At 42.0% G+C, this 20,075-nt stretch overlaps 1 protein-coding gene across 3 annotated transcripts in view; it reads right to left on the bottom strand.

Annotated features, from left to right (window-relative positions):
* FAM13A (family with sequence similarity 13 member A) overlaps positions 1-20,075 on the bottom strand; it is a 334,757-nt gene that overhangs the window by 27,385 nt on the left and 287,297 nt on the right. For all 3 annotated transcript variants that reach the window (XR_002174625.3, XM_019926412.3, XM_019926414.3), the window contains exons 12-15: positions 19,129-19,205; positions 18,711-18,753; positions 9,658-9,805; positions 1-214 (exon numbers count right to left, since the gene is read on the bottom strand). Coding sequence is in view for 2 of the 3 variants with exons in the window: in XM_019926412.3 (XP_019781971.2) it covers positions 1-214; positions 9,658-9,805; positions 18,711-18,753; positions 19,129-19,205 (482 nt within the window). In the remaining variant the exon portion in view is untranslated. The remainder of the gene's footprint in view (positions 215-9,657; positions 9,806-18,710; positions 18,754-19,128; positions 19,206-20,075) is intronic.

Genomic DNA, 20,075 nt, shown 5'->3' with positions numbered 1-20,075 from the left:
CTCATGAAAGGATGGGAATTGGGGGGAGAAGGGGGCACTTCCGTGTCGTCCAGGTACTGCCTGCTCTGCCCGTAAGTGTAGAAGCGGGGAGAGAGCATGGGGCCGCTGTCCTCATCCAGGAGCTGCCGAATCAGGCGCCCTGCCTGCGGGGAGAGGCGTGCTTCGTCAGCGTGTACACTCTCCTGCTGCCACGAGGAGAAAGCCGGGGTGGGCTCTGGAAAAGAACAAGGGTAAGAGGCCAAATGGTTCTTCAGAGCACGCTTGTTTTCTGAATGCATCAGGAGGAACTGAACTCGGGAGGCACATTTTATTTATTTGTTTAGTTTTCGTTTGGCTGTGCTGCACGGCTTACAGGTTCTCAGCTCCCCAACCAGAGACAGAACCCGTGCCCCCTGCAGTGGAAGCGCAGAGTTCTAACCACTGGACCACCGGGGAATTCCCAGCTTCACATTTTAGATGGAAGGCTGTAACTCGGGACACTCTGCCCTGACCGGAATCGGCAAACCTAACTGACAGCCATCATCTACCCTCTGTCTCCACCCTCACTTGCCTTCAAAAGAGAATGTGCCAGGGCTGCCCTGAGGAACAGTGCGTGCTTCCAACTTTCCCCACAGATCCCTGTTGGTAACTTCTCCATCGGAGGGTGTTATGGAAGAGAAACTCACGTGTGCCTGGGAGCGAGTGGTTTGCCATCATGGCTGGACATCCCTCACTGAAACCACTAAGGAATCACATGAACCTTGTGAGACCCCATCGGTTTAGGAGTTTACGGCCTCCGTTGAGGTCATTCAATAAGCTTGTTTTGTGCGCTTCTGCTCAGCACGTTAGGATTTAGCATGTTTAAAACACATGCTCTGTACTTGAAACCTCAGAGGCTACTTAAGACTACAGTTAAAGTAAGATACATGCATAAAATTAGTCAAAAAAGAAAAAAAGAAAGCCTTACAAAGGACAAATCAGTATGAATTATTTTAGACACCCTTGAAAAAAAAACAGACTTAGCACAAAATCCTGATTTGTCATTTTGGGAGGGAATAGGATGATATTGATTTCCCTTCGCTGCAAGACCCACCTCAATGTATTTCTTTCCTCATTAAAAAAATCCTATCTGACATATTTTCGGGATAGATCTCAGATGATGTAGGGTATTTCATTTGTAATCCTCTCCTTCATTAAAAGAACAAGAAAAGATTACGCTTTAAATACACTTGTGGATACTGTGATTTACACAAGGCTGGAATTTGGCCATGATCTTAAATTCTGGGATTCCCCCAGTTTGAATCATGGAACAATTGCTCCTTCAGCTATCAAAGTATTTCTAAAATCTACAAAATTATCTTCAACAAGTGCTTACTCAGTATTTTACTTCAAAAGATCATACTGTAATCACGGAACATTAAAGCTGGTTGAAACTTCATACATCATCTAACCTGGTGACTTTTCAAAGCTGGCTGCACATTAGGGTCACAGAGAGAAGTATAAATAACTCCTACCGTACAGGTCCTCACACAACCCAATTGGGCAGAATTTTTAGGTGAGGGTCCACATATGTGTGAGACACACACACGCAAACACACACTCTCTAGAAAGCTTCCCAAGTCTTCCAAAATGCAGTCAGGTTTGAGAACTACTGATTCAATCCAACGGATTACACATAAGGACACTGAAACCCAAAGAATTCCAGAGCAAACACCTAATCAATGACAAGAGTTGGGTCTAGAAACCCAGTCTCCTATCCTCCAGGACAGTGCTTCAATTCAGAATGTGCCAGGTGCTTCAAGGACAAGGATGGCTGTCTTAAAAATATTTTAAACCCCACAGTACAGCAGGAGAGTTAGGCGCATTAATTTAAAAAAATGAACCTCATGTGGGATGAGGCCCACAGGTTCTCAAAATTTAAAGACAACCAAGTTATCTGGTAACACAGATGATACTATAAATACTTTGAAAAATGAAAGCATGTTAAAGACAGAGTCTTGCCTATCGAGTCTTAAAGAGTGGCAGAGAATATGCTGGTAGATAGACACAGCTAAAGCCGGAGACGAACAGAAGTTGTTTCATTGTTTGCACTGACGCTGTCGGCTGGCCCCCCCTAAGTGGCAGAGCTCAGATACGAGCAGCTCTGGAAATGCCAACAGGAAAGAGTGAAAATGGATTGCGAGGTGAGGGGGTATGAGGGAAGGAGAAGGTGAGTGGAAAGCAATTCCTAGAAAACGAACAAAAATGTAGTATAAAGCTGCAGAAGACGGGACTATTTAGCTGAGTAGATGACATCGTCTATTTCATGATATTTCATAAGACAGGAGTAATTTTCTATAAGGACTAAAATCAATGGAACCAGGACAGGGAAAGGGTTAAGATGACTTGAACAGTAAAGCAGCACGCAACCACCTCACTGCCAAGTGGCAAAGGAGCAAAACCCCTGGGGGAAGGGCTCGGTGGTTGGTGAGGACAGAGGGCATCAGCTAAACAAAGTCTGATGTTGATGTTGGCATGGGTGTGCTGTCTACATTTCTCCTCATCAAAACTCAGTTTGAAAAGGTGTTACTTGAGGTCCGAAAGCCCTTTAATCTGTCTGAATCTAGCAGATATCACTCTTAAAAAATATTACAACTAATCTCTGCTTTGAGCTTGAACTCTGTGGTCTCTGTGCACCAAAATTTCAGCAAAGACAGTATGTGTTTGTGACCATTAACCAAACATGTCTCCAGTAAAAAATATACAGTGATCCTGAGTTAACTACAAAATACTACTCATGTGCTTGTTGATGCTTTGTGACTAACATGGGGCCATCCCTCAGACTGCCTTTTTGTTAACACAGCTGTCTTCTGGGGCTCCATTCTGACCCATTGCTTCACTGACAAGAAGACAAAATGTGTCATTTTCCTAGTGTCACCAGTGGTATATATAAAGTACATGGCTAAAGATATTGTAGCTTATGGGTGACACTGTTTCTTGAATTCACTTTTAAAATTTTTACCTTTTACTGTATGATTCTGTTTATTTTTTAATTGAAGTATAGTTGGTTTACAATGTTGTGTTAATTTCAGGTGTACAGCAAGGTGATTCAGATATATATGTATACATATATACACACACACACACACACACACACACACACACATACACACATGTATATTCTTTTTTAGATTCTTTTCCATTATAGGTTATTATAAGATATTGAATATAGTTTCCTGTGCTATACAGAAGGCCCTAGCTGTTTATCTATTTTATTTGTTCATTTATTTATTTATTATTATTTCTTAACATCTTTATAGGAGTATAATTGCTTTACAATTGTTTACCTATTTTGTATACAGTAGTTTGTCTCTGTTAATCCCCAACTCCTAATTTATCCCTCCCTGCCCATCCCCCTTTGGTAACCATAAGTTTGTTTTCTATGTCTGTGAGTCTATTTCTGTTTTGTAAATAAGTTCATTTGTATCATTTTTCTAGATTCCACATATTAGTGGTATCATAGGACATTTGTCTTTCTCTGTCTGACTTAGTTCACTTGGTATGATAATCTCTAGGAAATTCACTTATTTAAAAATGAGAAATAGGGCTTCCCTGGTGGTGCAGTGGTTGGGAGTCCACCTGCCGATGCAGGGGACGCGGGTTCGTGCCCCGGTCCGGGAGGATCCCACATGCCGCAGAGCGGCTGGGCCCGTGACCATGGCCGCTGAGCCTGCGCGTCTGGAGCCTGTGCTCAGCAACGGGAGGGGCCGCAGCAGTGAGAGGCCCGCGTACCAATCAATCAATCAATCAATCAATAAATAAAAAAGGAGAAATATAAGACCATTAAGAATTTCAACCTTATAAGCTGGGACGAAGTGAGAGAGAGGCATGGACATATATACACTACCAAATGTAAAATAGATAGCTAGTGGGAAGCAGCCGCATAGCACAGGGAGATCAGCTCGGTGCTTTGTGACCGCCTGGAGGGGTGGGATAGGGAGGGTGGGAGGGAGGGAGACGCAAGAGGGAAGAGATATGGGGACATATGTATATGTATAACTGATTCACTTTGTTATAAAGCAGAAACTAACACAACCATTGTAAAGCAATTATACTCCAATAAAGATGTTAAAAAAAGAAAAAGAATTTCAACCTTAACAAAATAAAAAGACGTGTTTCATCATTAGCTGCAGATAGAACAGAAGTTTCTCACCTATGCCATATGAAATGCTTAAATGATTTCTCTCTCCTTTTTCTCTTTCTTTCATTCTATAAGTCTTATAATTTAAGGCTCCTACTCAAAAGAGTTATATAATTACATGTAATACATAGTTCAATATAACTAAAGAATCAGTAAGACCAACTATCCCTCTGTTTTAGTTTGAAGTGATCTAAGAATACAAGGCTATCTCATGTTTTGAGAGTTGGCGCTCAAATAGAATAACAAGAACAAAGCGAGAACAGCCCTGTAGTCCGTGATAGCATGTCCTATGCATTACCTACCTGCTTAGAGAGCGAGTTTGAGACTGTGTTCACTGACCATTCCCCACTGAGGGCTTGGGAAATATTTTATATTTTAATCAGTAATTCTAGAGCAATGAAACAGACAAATATGTTGCAAGACAATTATTCAAAGGAAAAGAGAAAAGAGTTGAGGCTTCAAACTGGATTTTCATCTTAAAGGACCACATAAAACAAAAGCGTTTTCATATCTGGAGCAGAATTCCCTGGGTACGGTGGTTTTGGTTTTAGCCATGTGTCTGGTCACAAAGAACTCTGGGCTTAAGTATGGCACGTCTATTAAAAATTAATCCGCCCAGGTCAGCTGACATCACAGCAGGTCAGAAATAACAGAGATAAAAGCTGCATGCTTGCTACCTAAGTAATAAAAAAGAAGAGATCCTGGGGAAGTTCCAGTTCAGACACTTACAGCACACATGGAAATGAAGGAGATTCACTGCAGGAAGAGGGAATACAACCCTGACTAATGCTAACGTGATCACTGGGACATAGCTCCTCTCTGCTCAGCTGGCTGGATCCATTTACTACACAAAGAAAACTGACTACTGATGATTTATCTCTAAGAAATCTGCACAGAATTAAGGGAGCTGATGCTTTCCATGTCTCATTACCACCTATGTACATGCTATTTAGAGTCATTCCTACTCGTCGTGATGTCGCACTGTCTTCCCAGGAGGCTCCTCGGCAGCACTGGAGGTCCCTGCACATCCCAGATGCAGAAACATGGAAGCCCCACTGGTGAGGGGTCTTCACTGGGGGAAGCCTTTCATAAAATTTTCCTTAGAATTCCAAAATTTAATCTTAGAACAATGGCTGTCCTATTAAATTGTTCCAATAGTCTCGCAAACTATCAAAGTTAGAGGGAAACTTAGTAACCATCAATCCGAAATAACATCAACTAGGTCCATCATTAATAAAATAATGCCATCTGCAAATGGCATTATTTTATTCTTTTTAATGGCCGAGTAATATTCCATTATATATATATGTACCACATCTTCTCTTTCCATTCCTCTGTCAATGGACATTTAGGTTGCCTCCACGTCTTGGCTATTGTAAATAGAGCTGCAATGAACATTGGGGTGCATGTTTGTCCTACTGAGTGAAGTAGGTCAGACAGAGAAAGAGAAACATCGTATGACATCCCTTATATGTGGAATCTAAAAAGAAATGATACAAGTGAACTTATTTACAAAACAGAAACAGACTCACAGACTTAGAGAACAAACTTATGGTTACTGGGGGGAAGGATGGGGGGAAGGGATAGTTAGGGAGTTTGGGACTGACATGTATACACTGCTATATTTAAAATGAATAACCAACAAGGACCTACTGTATAGCACCGGGAACTCTGCTCAATGTTATGCGGCAGCCTGGCTGGGAGGGGAGTCTGGGGGAGAGTGGATACATGTATATGTATGGCTGAGTCCCTTTGCTGTGCACCTGAAACTATCACAACATTGTTAATTGGCTACACTCCAAGAAAATAAAAAGTTAAAACAAACAAAAAAGCAACATCAGCTAACACTCACTCAGTGCCCAACAAGGGACTGTGCTGAGTACTCTGCATACGTTAGCTCATTTAATCCTGCAAAAACATACTAAGTAGATACTACTATAGTTACTACACGTTATTAGGTACTGTGTCACCTGTTACAAGATGGGGAAGCTGAGGCCCAAACGGAGACAGGCTGACTACCTTGTCCACAAAGCTGATTAAGTGGTAGAGCCATGATTTGAACTCTCGATCTGTCTGCCTCTTAACCTCATGGTCCGCTGCCTGCCACAATACTGAACCGGCACTGCTCAGAAAGAGGGTGGAAGTCGGGAGACAGTGATCTTGAATCATCATGTTGCCTTTTTTAGCCTCAGCTTTCTTAGCTGTATAATGGGAGGGCTCAACTGTAAGATCTTGAAGATCCCTGGCTTCTCTATCATTTTTTTTTTAGAGAATTTCCTTTCTACAGTTATTTTTGATAAGCAGTAAGTGATGAATAAGATATCTGAAGTATTTTATGTCCTTTAAAAAATGTTCTTTCAAAGCTGATTTCACCAGGACAAATCTAATAGAGTAACCAAGTGTCTACAACTCAGTCCTTCCACAAGGGGTGGAAATCAACATGAACTGGCCGATTAGGAACATTCTAATTATGTAACTCTCAAGGACTTTAAAGAAGGAAGACGAGTTCACTTGATTTGTGTATTCGTTTAATTTTGGAGAGCGGAAACCCTAGTAAGAGTGATGATGATGTTGCTGTCATGTGGACAGATCAAATAATGTGCCCTAATACATAGCTACACGTAGAGAAAAAAGAAGATCAAGCATGTGTTATGTATCTGTCAACAAGCACAACGAGACCGTGATCCCACATGCTCTTTGAGAGGGTTCCACTCTACGTAGCCTATGGAACCTACTATCAGTTTCATTTTTCTTTGTATTTCCCTGATACCATATGCCCCAGAAGCCAGAGAGCATCATTTCCACGTGGGAGCATACACGGCGGAGAACAGTACCAGCAGGCTGCTCATTAAGTACTGTCTCACCTGATATTCTGGGAATGAGAATGAACTATGGCTCGGGGATGGAGAATAAGCAAACCAAAAAGAGGGGGTTACACTACACGGTGGTCTGGAGACTAGTGATGGAGACCTATCGAGGGACACTGGCTCATACGGTTTCGGTAACTACTCCTTTTGTTTATGTATTTTGTTGCACTGGTTTCACATCCACCGTTTAAATGAGTGCCAAGTTAATTCCTTACTGGGAAGCCACCATGTTGTTTCTTACTGAAGCTATAGAAAAAGTGGTTCAGTTCAGTGACTGAACTGACTGCTCACATCTTAGCCACGCTTTATGCAAAAATTCCTTTGACTAGACTTACAGCTATATTACTGCTATAATGTAAAGTGGACCTTTAAAATAAATGAATATATATATAAATATAGTGAAAGCAGTAACTAAATGATCTAAACAGCCTTGAAATGAATCCACGTAGATTTCTGAGATATGCAAGTTCAATGACAAATGCAGTAATCGGCAAAACAAAAACAAAAACAAAAACGTTAAAACTACTTATTTCATAAATTACATGGATAACACAATTCACATTCCCAAGCACAGTAAAATGTATTTCTTTCTCTCCATAAGCTTTAAAAATTTCATCTAGGGGCTCCCCTGGTGGCACAGCGGTTGAGGGTCCGCCTGCCGATGCAGGGGACGCGGGTTCGTGCCCCGGTCCGGGAAGATCCCACATGCCGCGGAGTGGCTGGGCCTGTGAGCCATGGCCACTGAGCCTGCGCGTCCGGAGCCTGTGCTCCGCAACGGGAGAGGCCACAACAGTGAGAGGCCTGCGTACCGCAAAAAAAAAAAAAAAATTTCATCTACTTTTCCAATACAAAATATAGTAAAATATTGGTCCCTTCATCTTATTTTTTATCTGGCAGAAAGTTCTTTACGTTAAGTGATGAAATAGTTTTAAGGAAACAATAAGTTAGCTTTCACCCGATCTGGAGAGATTTTTCAGTTTTATATTTAGCCTCTTTAAGTGTGCTGGAAGAGACTATAAATTTATGATTAACCAAAGTAAAAACAATCCAACACCTGAGTCCACTTCAGTAGGAGGAGGAAGAATCTACCTTCCCCTTTCCTCAATAAATCATCAAGATAATATGGCCAATGTGAATTCTGACCCAAAGTCCTAGTTTTTATCTAGAGCTGTATGTTAATGATATGAGGAGACCATATTCTTGAAACCCAAATATAGCACTGATTTTGGCTACTGTTTTTGTTTTATCTGGGTGACAGTGGCTACCGTGGGACTTTTTTGGTGGGGTGGTAAGGTGGTTTTTAATGTATGAATGAAAAGCACACCTGATTATTTCAAAGTACACAAAAGAACAACAACAAACAACAGCCAGGAATGGATCTCTTAAAAACAGAACAAAAAACCCGGAATTCTTCCCAGTGGACAGATGATGGGCTAGGACGATCTGACAAAATCCCAGAGCCACTGCTTAATGACATGGGGAAAACAAAACAAAACAACAACAGAAGGAACTGGAACACGTTTCTGAGATTGCAAGGAGGGAAAATGAGAATAAAAAACCAGTTTGATTTTGTTTCCCTAAAGCCCGATGCAAGGAGCATCACGGGTGCCACTGTTTTTCACCTTGTGCTCTTTTGAGATCATCTTTTGGCCCTTCACCTAAGATCGTTAACATAATGAATACTTTTTGGTTAAAAAGGGGTGGGCAGAAGACAAGAAACTCTGGTGCTTTTGAAAAAGACTGATTTTCTTAATAGCTGTCATTCTCTGCTAAGTCATTGTGTTAAATCAGGCTGCTGTTCTGAACTCAGGAGCACAATTTCTCCCTCTCTGTAGGCTTCAAACACACATACGGCCTAGAGGCAGATGGGCACTTATTTTGGACACACACTGATATGTTTGGATGCAGACACATGGAAAATGGAAGAACAGCAGCTTGACAGAACTGCTGCAGGATCCTCCCTGAAACACAGTTTTGACAAGATGAGGATACCCTCTTCTTCCGCAGAAGTAAATTTCTAACGTTTTTGTCAAAAGTCTGTAGAAAAACCAATCTAAAGCAATGTATTACAGGCTTTCAAGAAGAAGCACTTTTATTCAGTGCTTTCCTGATAAGCAAATTCCTTGTTTGCTAACCTGGATTTAAAAATTCTATCCATAAAAACAAACATAGAATCAAAGCAGATCAAAATCATCTTGAAAAATGGGGAGGAGACTTAGCCAAGGAGGTGGATGGTGGGCATGTAGCAGGGGGAAGCAGTTACACTGACAGCAAACCCTAAATGCACACCAGTTCCCTATTACTCAGCTTGTACTCCTAGAGGGAAAAAGGCACTCACACATCAGCACCCCTGGAGAGTCAAAATGAGGAAAAAAAAAAAAAAAAAGGACTGCAAGGTGACACTATAATAAAGGATAAGCACATTTTCTTTCATAGATTGCAGTTACTCTTGGCAACACTGAACGTGACACATTCCTATGTCAGGGGAAGGATTTTCAGTCATTTAGAAATGTGGTTTACTTCTGCACACACAGCTCTCGCTCTCACCCACACATCCAACATGCTTCTCCTTTCTGCTAATTTACATATGCTTTTCCACTATTAAATCATCCAAACAGCAGACGACCTTACCTTCCCAGCTCTTCTCATCGCACAATGCAGTCAGGTCCAGCTCCGGCACTCCGGAGACAAAGCTCTCTTGCTGGTCATCAGCATTTGGAGTCCTCTGCAGCTTGCTGTCAGGTAGGCTGGGACGCTCCTGGATCTTCATGGTGGGGTCCTGAAATAACAGCACAACGTCCCCAAATCTTTACTGCTCATCAAAGCCCCCAAACGTCCGCAGCAATTCCACTCCTGCTGGGTGAAACCTCCCAAGCCACAGCTGCTGATGTCCCCCGCACGGAAACCGAAATCATAGGTTGATGCCCCCTGGATGCTAGCTGGCCACTTGCATGCAAAAAGCGACCATCCGTCTGCGCTCCTTTAACTTTGCTTCTGGAAGAAAGACAAGATGCTTTCTGCGGCTGCTCTTCCTGATAACTGCTGGCAGCTGACAGTCTGGATGATTACTGACTGGGGCCAGGAAGGAGGGAAAAGGAGTTTGTGTTTCCTTAAAGGAGGACGGCTCTCCAGACTGTAAACGAAAACCCAAAACTCAGCTAGTGCCGTTGCCAAGGCTGCAGCAGCAACATGGTGTCTCCTGCACGCAGACTTCCTTGCCCCTTAGGTAAACAGTGCTGCAGGGCCAGGAGCGGAGGCTGTGTACACGTGTGCTCTCCTGCTGGCCCTGCAGGCTGAGATCCATTAAGCGGGGCTAGCTGCACATTCCCAGATTTCCTGTGGTTGTTTTTGCCTCGAGTGTGGGGAGAACAGACTATTTATGGAGGAGCTCTGGGTATGCACTGTTGCGCAAATTCAGACGGCAAGGGGGTCTGGTGTCGCAGCTAGCAGCTAAGCGGTAAGGAATACACATTCTGGAAATGAGCCAAAATCACACAGGGAGCACGACTTTTTTTTTTTTTAAGTAAAAAGGCAAGAGCTGGCAAGTCAGAGATGCATAATTTATACCTTACAAATATGCAACTGTGGCTTGTTTCCTTGGTTTTGTTTATTGGTGGCGCGCACACCAGGCTAGGATGTCTGGGGGATGGGAAGACTCTCCCCCAAAGGCTGCTCTTTTAACTAAGTGATTTCATGTTTAAAAAACTGCATTGAAATTTAGTCTTTTTTACCTTGTCCTCTGGCATCGGGTAAAACCCAACCACTGCCATACTCTCCTCTCTCATAAAATTACAAATAAAAGTGTTGCCTCAAAACACAATTCTCAAGTAGCACAGATCTGTACAGAAGATTTTCTTTGAGAATAACCGGAAATTTATTTTAGCAAATATACCATCATTAAATAAAAACAAACAAACATCTGGAAATCATAAATGATTCTGTTAATGTATGAGAAATATTCTGATGCTTAAAATAAAGCAGTACTAAGACTTCCACCTCCTTTTAATAGCTATTCACCCTCCTTTGATATCACCAGGGGAATGGATAGGGCTTTTACTACTATATTTCCATGAAACGAAGCATTCTCTTTACATTTGGGATAAAATGAAATATCACCAATCAGTTCATGATAAGCTACTGAAAGATGCAAATGCTAAGTAAATCTGGGGCTTTAAGACACTTTAAACATTCTGCTTGTCTATTGTAGGGGAAAAAACACACAGATTATGCATTTATGTCACAAAAATCATTTGTTCCCTGAGCTGAATCCTAAGTAGACAGAGTTGAATGACCCAATCTGGTGCTCAGCTTTTTAAAAGTTACAGCATCAGTTAGTCACCTATCGTGTGTGTGTGTGTGTGTGCGCGCGCGCGCGCACGTGCGCGTATGCGTGTTAGAACCTCATACCGCAAATAAACATTTTGTCAATAAAGATCCCTAATAACTGTTACACTTAGAGACAGATGAAAGGGAAGAACATGAGATATGATTCCATGTGGTAAGTACGGCACTTTCTTCACGAGGAACATCTTTGCAGCCACTGACCAGCAGAGGAGTGGACATGCGTTTTCCCTCCGGGCAGACCTGGGATTGAAGCGTGACTGACGTTTAGTAGCTCGGTGCCCTAGCTGAGCCATTTCGCTCCTCTGAGCCTCCATTTCCTAATCTATAAGACGGCATTGAAAACACTAACCTGGCAAGGTTCCTTTGAAGATCTGAGAGAAGGTATGAAAGGCCTCTAGCACGGTGCCTGGAGCAGAGCCACACAAATGGAAGCGATCCCTCTTTTTATTATTATTAGGCACCACAGGAAGATGAGTAAAATATTGCTACATCTCAAAATGCTCAAGAGAGGAGTGGGAGAGGAGGCATATAAACTGCAATTCGAGGTGCAACATGCTACGACAGGGCGGGGCAGAGTCTTAGACGCATTATGAAAAATGATTAGAGAAGAGAGCCACTTGCGTTCCCATCATGGATCAACAACAGCGTCTGGGGGCTGCGTGGGCCAGAGAGCACTTCATACAGAGAGGCGGGCAGGAGTGGGGGACAGTGACCACAGGAAACGAGAGGCTTGGGTGCCGGTCCTTAGCACACGTGACGAGGGGGTTGGACGAGCGGCTGGGCTGCCAGACGCCCTGCATACTGGGCTAAGTTTGGATTTGATCCAGTGGTAGATAATGGAAAGTCACTGAAGGATTTACAAAACTGACTCATCCTGGAGAAACGTGCGTTTTCCAGGTTGATGCCTCAGGTATGGGAACGCACGCTGCTGGGAAGACCCACAGCCCTCAAGCCGGGCTCACAGGCAGCGGGCACCCCCTGCTACACCAGTCACCGGCTCTGCTCCCCCTGGTCCCTGTGTCCCCTCAGGGCACTCAAGAGTCCTGCAGTGCTTGACAGGACGTGTATAAAATCCCCCAGTTCCACAAACACACAAGCTAATTGAAAACGTGTACTCTTTATGATTGCCACATCCAAATTAGCACCAACCGCAAAGTGAGAAAATTAAAATTAGAAAATTCTTCCTTAGTTTTTTCCTCCGGAACGTATGGGTTCACTCACTCCTTCAACAACAGTGGGTTGGTGCACCCACTCTGTGCCGGGCTCTGTGTGAGACATGCAACTATGCTCAGGGAAGCTCTGGAAACTCGACTTTGGTGTGAGGCCACGGCAGTCCACCTTGTGAATCGGTGAGCTGCCCTTCACGGTGTTCAAGCCAAGTCTGGGCGTTAGAAATGCAGGAGAGGGAGCGATTACCACCCTGGGTAGGATGTTGGGATAGACAACCTTGATAGGACTCTATTATTCTGACAAAGAGAATCAGGTCAAAATTGTACTAGTTTATTCAATTATAAGAATATGTATCACATATTATATACCTTAACAGGGCTGCCTATGATATGTCAGGTGCTAGAGATACAAAGAGAAAATTTAGTTACTCATTCATCTAAGAAATAATTTTTGAGGGCCTTCCATGGGCTTGACAGTTTTTTAGATGTTGGAGAAATTTCAGTGGCCCAAGTCAAGTCTCTGTCCTCATAAATCTTAAAGAAGGGGACAGTTAATAAAGAAAAAAAAAAAAGTCAGGTAGTGCTATGGACATGGAGAAAACAAAGCAGGATAAGGAGGATGATGGAGGTACGGGCCACGGCCTGCTGTTTTCTTGGGTGGCCAGGGACAGTCTTTCCAGTAAGGTGACGTGTGAGCAGAGACACGAAGGAGATGCTCTTCTGTGGGAAGAGCATTCCAGGAAGAAGGAAAGCAAGTGCAAAGGCCCTGAGGCACGGTCATCTTGTACGTGTTGAGGAACAGCAAAGAGGTCACTGTATCTGGAGTCAAGCAGAGGCCAGTCAGGGCCATCAGTTATGCGTGCTTAGGACGTGCACTGTACCATCTGCAACGGGGTGTCATTCACACCGCAGACCTGTATTAACTCACATGAGCTTCTGGGCCCCCCGGCTGATCTGCACAGCAAGGGAGGGATGCGTCCTATGCAAACCCACAAGAGCTCGCACAGCCACGGACACACTCGGCAGGGCTCACTCGCCGGCACGTCCACCCACGCGCTGCTGCGCTGCTGTGCTCCGAGCAGTCCCCGGGGCTGCTCATTCACTTGCCTGCTGCAGCTTTAGGCCTGACTCCCAGGTTCTGATCTCGGAACCAGACACAGTCACCTTGCCTGTGGTTGCAGGGTGGGCTGCTGGTGTGGTCCCAGGGTTTACGGGCACGTGGAGCTCAGGATACTGCTCGGAGGCTACACAGGCTCGATAGCAATACACTAGCAAAAACCTACCCGTCCTTCAAACGTCTGTCAGGCTCGTCTGGGTGAGGCACCTCACCAGGTTGTTTCCCACTCTCTAACACTGCTTATTGCAGAGTATCGTGCCTGTCTACTTGCTTGTCTGTTTCTCCGGCTAGATCATTACTGTTAAAATGTCAAGGACGTTCTTAAATACCAAAATATTTTTGGTTTCAACTTTTGTTGTTTACACAGATTGTATCTTCAGTTAAATCAGGGTAAATACATTCATTTCACACTTATCAACTCAGAGATCCTTGTGCTGTGATGTCACACGCTAAACCCTTGTCCAAAATGTGGCACCATATGAAAACATGCTAAATATTCATGTCATGAAATAAACTGAGGGACTGGCTCTTTGGAGAGACAATAGGGTATGTGAGATATGGGTTTTAGAGTAAGAGACTGGAGTTCAAATACAGGTGACCAGTTGCAAGATCTTCAATGAGTAAACTTCTTTGTACTTGAGATTCTTTTCCTCTCATACAGGAACAAAACTTCATAAAGTTGTGAAGATTAAGTGAAAAACATGTAGCATAAAAACAGCCAGCCCGTAATAACTGTAGAAGAAATGCTAATTCCATTTATACGCGACCTCCCCTTCCCATTCATTCATTGGGCAAGTGTTTATTGAACATGTACTATGTGCTAGGTACTGGAATTAAAGGGATTAACAAGATAGGGGATTTGGGGTGGAAGGGATTCACTGATCACATAAGTGCCAAGTCACATGCATGTTATAAAAGAAAACCACAGGGTGCTCGGGAGCAAATAAGAGAGAGCTCATTTTGCCTGGGGCCACACGTGACATTTCACATTCAGGGAAAGGAACCATTAACTATTAGTCCATCCACCTGATCCCTGTTAGGACTTGTCCCTGTCTGGCTGGGCCCGGCTTTTTCTCTCCTGACTTTATTGATCCTGCTCTTGCCCTGGCATCAAATCGCTGGTGAATTTTTGTTCTACCCCTTCTCCCTCCCTACACAGGATTTGGATAAGCAGCAGTAACTACTAGCTCACCAGAGCGGGACAGGACAGTATCAGTGCCCTGCACAAGGCAGTGTGCACAGGAAGGAACCACACAGAGTTAACAGAAGGGCCACATGGAAGCATAAACATTTACTGCTTGGCTTGACAATAAAGGAAAATGAACATAACAAATTCCCCCAATTCATCTGAATCGTGAAGCTTCTGTAGCCTTTCGAGACTGGATGGAATTGGAAAGGAATCTACACAAATAGAGCTTTTATATTTTTTCTGGTTCTGATACTAAAGCCAGTAACAAATCCTAAAGCTTCCATGATATACAGTGAAACTGAAATAACAGAGTCATCCGTTTCATAAACACTCGTAGACAGGGATATTTCCGAAGTTATCTCAAACCTTCTCAGGGCAAATAAAAGCCTGCACTTAAGCTCTTGTGACAATTAATATTAATTCTTACGCTTGATTAGAAAGTCTTATCTTCTCTCCCCAGTTTTTTTTTTTTTTTGGAAGCAGGATAAGAAAAAGGGAAATAGTCTTTTGTTTATTATGAATGTCCTGTTTGTTATCAAAGGTATGCTTCTAAGCTCTTTTAAAACAGTAGGCTTAGAAAGCATAAAGAATGTAAAAATATCTTGAAAGAATTTAACACTTCATCAACCGTAAACTTCTGACTACAAGGACCTCTTCCAGGTAATGTAATACCCATCCATGTACTTAATAATTTTTACATGTTTTGCTTTCTTCACAAAAAGATTAAGAATAAGGTTGTAATTTTACTAGTCTGGATTTTAGACGGAAGCCTAAAATATTTGCACGACAGAAAATAACTTACTGAACGGAATCAAATTGAAGCGTAAGGTATACACTCCACTGTAAACTGAACTCTGAAAATGTTTCAGTGTTGTCTTTCAGAATCTAGAAATTGCTAGTTTGAAGGACAACCTCTCTCCTGGATACTTCCAGTTGTCAAATGAGTTTAAAAACAAACAGAACAAAGTCTTTGAACTCCACATGCTCAGGGAACAGGGGGCTTCAGCTCTTGCACATGTTATCCTATTTCATCCACAGCCCAACGGTATTTTATTAAAATGTCAGCCTTTCCAAAGCTTAGCTGAAGAAATCATACTTAAATCTTTGACATTTTGAAGGGACTCTTAACATTTTTCCCCATCGCCAATGTGTCACTAGACGAATTTTAATGCAAACCACATTAAGAAATTCAGATGACCTAGAAATGGATGACTCTCACTGACCAGCCGAGATCTCAGCAGACTCTGTTTTTGGATAAGATAAGTTGTATAATTAAAAGAAAGTAAAAAGACGTGCAACAAAGTATAGGCCCATGTTTACTCTTCAACACATGCCTTCAAACAAAAACACACTTAGGGCTACAAAATGATTATTTAAAACATGAAGTCACAGCTGTGCAGGCATTTGCCTTTGAGCAGCAGACTCTGAGCCAGCCCCTCTCTGCTGAGGAGAGAGGAGCATCTGTGACGGTGAAGGTTAGTGTTCCTCGTTCTGATGAAAATACCAGTGAAAGAAGAAAGACCAAGCACCTTTCTCCAAGAGCTGTCATCTGCCGTGTTATCGTATATGAATCTGGGCGTTTATAAGGAAAAACTTCAAGGGCAATATTAATGAGGACAAAATCTGCCTTAATGGAAAATGAAATCGGAAACATCATCATATCCATTCACAGTGGGCATGTAAATTCTAGCATCTCAATCTGATGCTCTAGGAGACTTGGAAAAAGTAACAAACAGAATTCTACTAGGGGTAACCAACCTCTAGACTTCCTTTCCATCTCTGAGATTTAGGAATTAGTGCGATATTCTCAGAAAACCAGATTAACTATTTGGGTTGTATAAGTTCTAGAAAGTGCTCCATATATTAAAAAGTAGGAAATTATGATAGACTGTAGACAAGGGAAAGAGGTTTAAAAATGGAAGACAGATCTTTTCACAGTCCTTCATTAGTAATAAAATACATTTCTTTCAGTGAAGGAGACACATGCCGTCACAAGTAGAAACACAATCCTAATCTTGTGGAGTGATGTCTTTTTTCCCTCCTTTGGTGCAGTTGTGAAAGAAAGATGACACAGAGAGCTTAGTCTGGATTTTAACTCACTGCCTAATTTTATCTCCTAGCTGAAATTACCATGATTACAATGACTATTACTAGTGAGTGCTTCAGGAGTGCCAACAGTGGGCTAGGTGCTGATTGGTAAATGCACATGCACGACACAAGTAAGAATAGATCCTGGCCCATGGAAGAAAGACTTGAGATTCCTTCCCCATGATGCATCCTCTGCTGTGGGAGCTGTCCACAAAAACACCGAGGTAAACGGAGTTCAGCACCCATTTTGTTTGGGTGCCACTTGGAATTTATGAGTTAGTTACAGAGTTCATCCACAAAGGACGCTCTCTACCCTTTTATCTCCTAAAGGATACGAGGCATAAAAGGGAATAACTGAGAAGAACTCTCTAGGAGGCTGTTAAAGCCATTTTCTTTAAAATGAGGTTCAGTGGCATGATGAGTAGGTGCTTGCTGTGGGCAGAGGAAGAGAGCAGAGAAAGGAGGAAACAGAAGGAAACTAAAACAACACTATCATGGGGATGCTGGGCTCCGAAAAAAGGTGACTAGAGCCAAGGAAAGAAGGTCTGCTTGTTGCGTGGGTCTCAAGGAAGGAAGCATAAACGAGTTGGAAATAAGAGATGAAAGCAGTGGCTCAGAATCTGTCAAGTCAAAAAGCAGCAGCCTCTAGCCTCCCTTCCCTTCGTCTGGCTGGTTAATGAAGGAGTGCACGTGAGAAACTGCACAGAGGAGATACGAGGCGTCTAGGACACGGCGGAGGCGGGCTGTCAGGTGGCCATTCATTTCTAGCAATTTTATGCCAAATTTTACATGAGTGGGCATTTTTCTAATAAGGGGGTCCACAGCTTTTGAATTCTTCATTTGCTAGACTGGAAAACTTTATGGAGGTAGGAACTGCAGCTGTTATTAAATCCCAGCTCCTAGCACGTCACCTGCACATAGTAGGACTCAATATATATTACTGAATAAATCCATCAGTGGGTTAGGTTAGTGTATAAAAAAGATGAACAATCACTGGGTTAGACGGGAAGTTCTATGTATAATTAATATATCAAGAGTCAGAATCCAAGAACAGGTTGAGAAACGCTTTAACCCTTGCCAAAAAGAAAGCTGATTAATAAGATTGAAGGCGCAGCTGGAAGCATTTGGAAGTACTGGATTACATACACATGCATGAATGAAAAATAAGGCTCAGAACCCTGAATGGAAGCCAGCGTTGGGAGCAAAGGAAACCAAATACTTGGGTCAGCAAGGCTATGCCCCCAGAGGACAACAGGGAAGCCAGGAAGGTCACCAAAACTTTAAGATCTAGACCACAGAAGGGAGTGAGATATTTTTTCTCTGTTGTCTACTTAAAACAAGACACAAAACTCAGAAAATGAATTGGATTTAATAACTTGAACTGATTTTATGTTAATTTGAAAATTAATGAGATCATCTCTTTGACACATCCACTAAAATTCACTATTTATTTTAATCACTTAAAAACTGCATGAAATCATGGAAAATAAAACTAGTAGCTTTGGTATTTGTTTTGTCTTATGTTATGGAAAACCTAAGGAGTAATCTCCAAGTTTATCCTCACAAGCAAAATGAAAGAATTTCAAAAGCAAAAGAGTGGAGTTCTTCTGATTTCTCAAGGAACCTTCATGTCTTGGCATTTGTCTTTCTCACCAATCCCAATCCCGTCACTGAATGTCATCACCCCTTATTGATAAGCTAATAATACTTCACACTAACTCTCAAGAATGTAGGGACAGACCTGTCACAGTCAAAATCTTACTTGTTAGCTACTCACCTCAGAATGCTGGGTCTGTCTGCAGTCCTTTTCATTTTCTTTGCTACAAACAAAATATCATAAGATGTCATTCTGTTTTATAACAATGCTTTTCATTCATTGAAATTATGATTTCATTTATTTTAGAAGCTCAGTAGCTCTAAATAAAATTCTTATGAAATTCAAAAACAAAACAAAAACATTCATCAAAACGAAACAAAACTAGAAACAACACAAAACAGGAATACGGTTATCTGCCTTTAACGGCACCACGGCAGATTTTTCCATTTAAACATTTTCCTCGCTATAAAATACTGTTGGTAAACATATAGTCCTTTAATTCTACTCCTTTTAGTTCTTACAATGCACATTGCACTAAATGAAAAAAAAGTCTATTCACATTCTTATAAACAGTGTAAGGAGAAAACTCTCAAATTACCTTCCATCAGATGTCAGTTCAACATCATCAGGTCCAATCCTTTCAGGAGATGGTGTGGGATTGAGACTTTCCATATCCTGTAACAAAACGAACCATTTGTTGCCCAGTAGGAATGGTAAGACGTATGCAACAACAGACCCGCCTTTCTTTAAAATAGAAACATCGGATAACAAGCAGATATTACTTCTAGTCATCAGAGTCCTATCTTGAAAATTATGACAGTTTATTAGACACTGCTGGCATAAAATTATATGCTGAACTTTACCATTCCATTAACAAAGATATCTGATAGCACCACAGAAATGGTCACTGTGGTCTATAACGTTCTTGTTAGTTATTATCCACATTTTATAGCTAAGCATAAACAAAACCCAGACTCCCAGAATACCAGGGTGGCATTAGAGCTAGACTTGAGGAATCTGACCTCCAATGTGATCAGACGCCAATGTAACATTCATTGTCTATTTAACATCTTTTCAGTCTATATTGACAGTATGATCTGGGGTAATATGTAGCTTGTATCTAAGCTATCAAATAGCCATAAGAAGACATGGAGTTCACTTGAGAACCTTTCTTTCTGTGATATTTAATGTGAATCTTTATATTAGCCAAGATGGACAAAAAATATAAACACGAAACTTACTTCAAATAGCGTGTATTTCAGGCTGACCAAGAGGGCTTAATGCTTTATCAGGAGGTATATTTGTAAGGTTTTCTAACTGCCTCTGTAAAAACGGCCAACAGTTTCTAAATACAACTCGGGTGACTGAGCACAAAGTAAGCCGTCCCCAGGCAGGAAGATTACAAATATGCAAACAGGAGCTCGTTTACATTCGGGAGACCCAAATACAGAGCTGCCTTGGAGATCTGGAACTGAATTCCGTTGAAGTCAAAGATTCATATCTGCATTAAAAGACCATTAAGCACAATCCATGTATTCTGTGTTA

Source organism: Tursiops truncatus, chromosome 5 (genome assembly GCF_011762595.2).
Source record: "Tursiops truncatus isolate mTurTru1 chromosome 5, mTurTru1.mat.Y, whole genome shotgun sequence".
NCBI lineage: Eukaryota > Metazoa > Chordata > Mammalia > Artiodactyla > Delphinidae > Tursiops > Tursiops truncatus.
This window is presented reverse-complemented; position numbering and strand designations above follow the sequence as displayed.